Source organism: Elephas maximus, chromosome 25, assembly GCF_024166365.1.
Source record: "Elephas maximus indicus isolate mEleMax1 chromosome 25, mEleMax1 primary haplotype, whole genome shotgun sequence".
NCBI classification, from domain to species: domain Eukaryota; kingdom Metazoa; phylum Chordata; class Mammalia; order Proboscidea; family Elephantidae; genus Elephas; species Elephas maximus.
The window spans coordinates 65,416,751-65,419,511 of record NC_064843.1 but is presented as its reverse complement, the minus strand read 5'-3'; the positions used below and the strand labels follow the sequence as shown (position 1 = coordinate 65,419,511).

The following is a 2,761-nucleotide window of genomic DNA, read 5'->3' as shown; positions in this document are numbered from 1 at the left end:
TTATCGTTTGTTTAACATCAGGAAAAAGTTATGGGCTTTTACTGTGTTCAGACTACATGTATTTATTATCTACATCAGTCTAACATTCTACTAAATTTTGATTTTTTTAGTGTGAGTGATAAAGTTGCCTGTTCTATCCAAAACCTGACCTGGTTTCATGCCTGGTAATAAAGCCCATGCCATGTCTCTCCAAACCTCTCCACCCATAGAAAGCCTCTACTGGCCCAGAATGACCCAGGGCACTGGCAACTGCAGGCAGATGTTTGGTCTGGAGTGTACTGAAGCAAGCACCTCAAGCCGTCTCACATAAATGTCACTTAGCAACAAGGCACCCCCGAGCAGAAGCAGACAGTGTGCCCAGAGGCATCCTTCTTCCTCCCTCTCTTCAGTACATTCTGTATCCCCAGCAGGCACAGTATGCAGAGAGCAAACCCTAGCCTGCCTCCACCCTAGACCAGTTCCCAGAAGAGCTGACCCCCGGGAGGTGTTCTCCTGACAGCCAGAGTCCTGGGAAGAGGAGAAGAGCTGAGGAACTCTGATGCTCTGGGGCAAGCACACAGACTGCTGGCAAGAGGTGGATTTGGTGGGGCCACGTGGTGGTTCTCAGGTGAGTTTCAGGAAAGGGCGGTCCGCTGGGTCTAAGGATGGTGACAGGGCTCTTCAGAAGGTCGTGGTCCTGCTGAGGGGGACTTGGTTGCGGCTGGGTTCTGGCTGCACAGGGTCCTGCTGGCAGGGCAGTGGGGGGCATATATGCACCCGGCCCCAGCATGGCTCTTGAGAGCAGTGGTGTAGTAGTCCAGGGGCTCTTCCTTGGCTCGTCCTGGGGCATCGAGGAGGCAGCAGCACTGGCAGAGAACTCGCTGGAAGGAACGGCGGAAGTTGTCAGAAAGGAAGCCGTAGAGAATGGGGTTGGCACAGCTGTTAGCATAGCTGAGGATGAGGGACACGTGGATGACGGTGGCATCGAGGCTGGTCATAAACAGGTTCAGCAGCTGCACCACGCAGAAAGGCAACCAGCAGAGCGTAAAGACGGCCACCACAATCAGCGCCAGCCGAGTGATCTTCTTCTCCGAGCGCTGCCGCTGCTGCCAGCCAGCCCGCAGAGCCACTGCCCGCATCTTGCCCATGATGAGCAAATAGCACAGGCCAGTGGCCAGCACAGGCAGCAGGAACGTACAAACCAAGAAGACCGCTGATGAGGCTGGGTGCGGCCAGTGCAGGTTGCAGGCTACAGCCTGACCGCCCCACGAGGGCATGGTGTCCGCGAAGATGGCGATTGGTAGGGTGACCAGCAAGGAAGCCGGCCACACGCCCAAGTTAATCAGCTTGGCCACGCTGGGCCGCTGGTAGGTGGTGGCACGCAGAGGGTGCACCACGGCGACGTATCGATCCATAGTGAGCACCGTCAGACAGAAGGCACCGGTGAACAAGTTCAGGCCGCCCACGGTGAGCACTGAGCGGCACAGCACCGACCCAAAGGGCCAGTGGCGCAGGGCAGCCGATGGCGCCAAGAAGGGTGCGCTCAGCATGAAGAGCTCACCGGCAATGGCCGGGTGGCCGTCTTCATCTTGGCGTAGCGGAGGATCACGAAGATGACCAGCGCGTTGCCCACCAGGCCCACCAATGCGTAGATGCACTGGATGGCGACCATGCCCACCGTCCTCGCGCCCCGGGCCCCGGGCCCCGGCCGCCCTCTCCTCCCGGCCGCGGCTGGCGTTGGCCGCCGGGAGCTAGGCCGTTTCCAGCCCTTCCTCGCCCTCGGGGGGCCGCGGCGGGGGCTCGCTCATGCCCGGGGTGCCCTCGGGCAGGGCGAACGCGCAGAGGCGGGGATTGGAGTTTGGCCGTAGATGAGCCGCTCTCGGTCGGCTCTGCCAGAATCGCGCACCTCGGGCACAGCGGTGAGCCAGCGGATCGACCCCGCACCCCACGCAGCCGGCGTTCGTCCGCTTTCGCCGCCTGCCGGCGTAGCTTCCATGCCCCGCACTCCCAACCCTCGGAGCCCCGCCCAGTCTTCTACCCCCACTGCACCCCCCCCCCCGCCCAGGCAGCTCAACTCCCCCGCCTCCGGCCCTACCTGCCCACCACTGTGGGGGTCGCGCCCAGCCCCTCACCTCCACCTGCCCTCCCCTCTGATCGGGCTTTCCCAGCCCTTTGCAGCGCACGCGCGTGCTCTGCCCTCGTGGCCCCGCAGCCTCCGGGCTGGGGGTCTCTGGGTCTTTCCTTTGGGTGATGAGGCTCTCGGGATTGGCTGCGGACTAACCAGAGCGCGCACAGCCAACTGCACCGCAGTTGACATCTCCTCCGTGCCCTTCCCCTCGCCCCTTTTATCCTCACAGCGACCTGCCGGGCGGGTCCCATAATGGAACCCATTTTGTAGAGGCGAAACCTGAAGCTCCTGACTGCGTCCTGGTGAGTTCCAGGATCAACTGGGGCCCCAGTGCCCCCAACCCCCGCGCAACTCGTGGAGTCCCGGGGCTTTTCGTTTAGATGTCGGCTGGGTTGAAGCGGAGTGTCGGGGAATCGAGATGGACACGCGGCGGCAGAGAGGCGACAAAAGAAGGCCAACCTCAGCCCGGGATTCTCGGTGCAGGGGATCTGCACGGCCAGGGATGACAAGAAGTAGGGACGCGACGCTGGGAGACTTCGCCTTGCACCTACCTGGCTCAAGCTTACCGAGTGGATGTCCGCCAGGTGTCTCTGAAATGTGGCTGTGGACTGGGAGCCAGGAAGGGCCAGGGTTCCGGCCTGGGGTTCTCCCTTC

At 61.7% G+C, this 2,761-nt stretch overlaps 1 protein-coding gene across 1 annotated transcript; it reads right to left on the bottom strand.

Moving 5' to 3' along the window:
- Positions 1-660: 660 nt before the first annotated feature.
- Positions 661-1,787, bottom strand: SSTR4 (somatostatin receptor 4). The gene is given in 4 exon segments (XM_049870133.1): positions 661-750; positions 753-1,552; positions 1,555-1,667; positions 1,669-1,787. Coding segments are annotated over 4 exon segments (1,122 nt in total).
- Between the last annotated feature and the right edge of the window lie 974 nt (positions 1,788-2,761).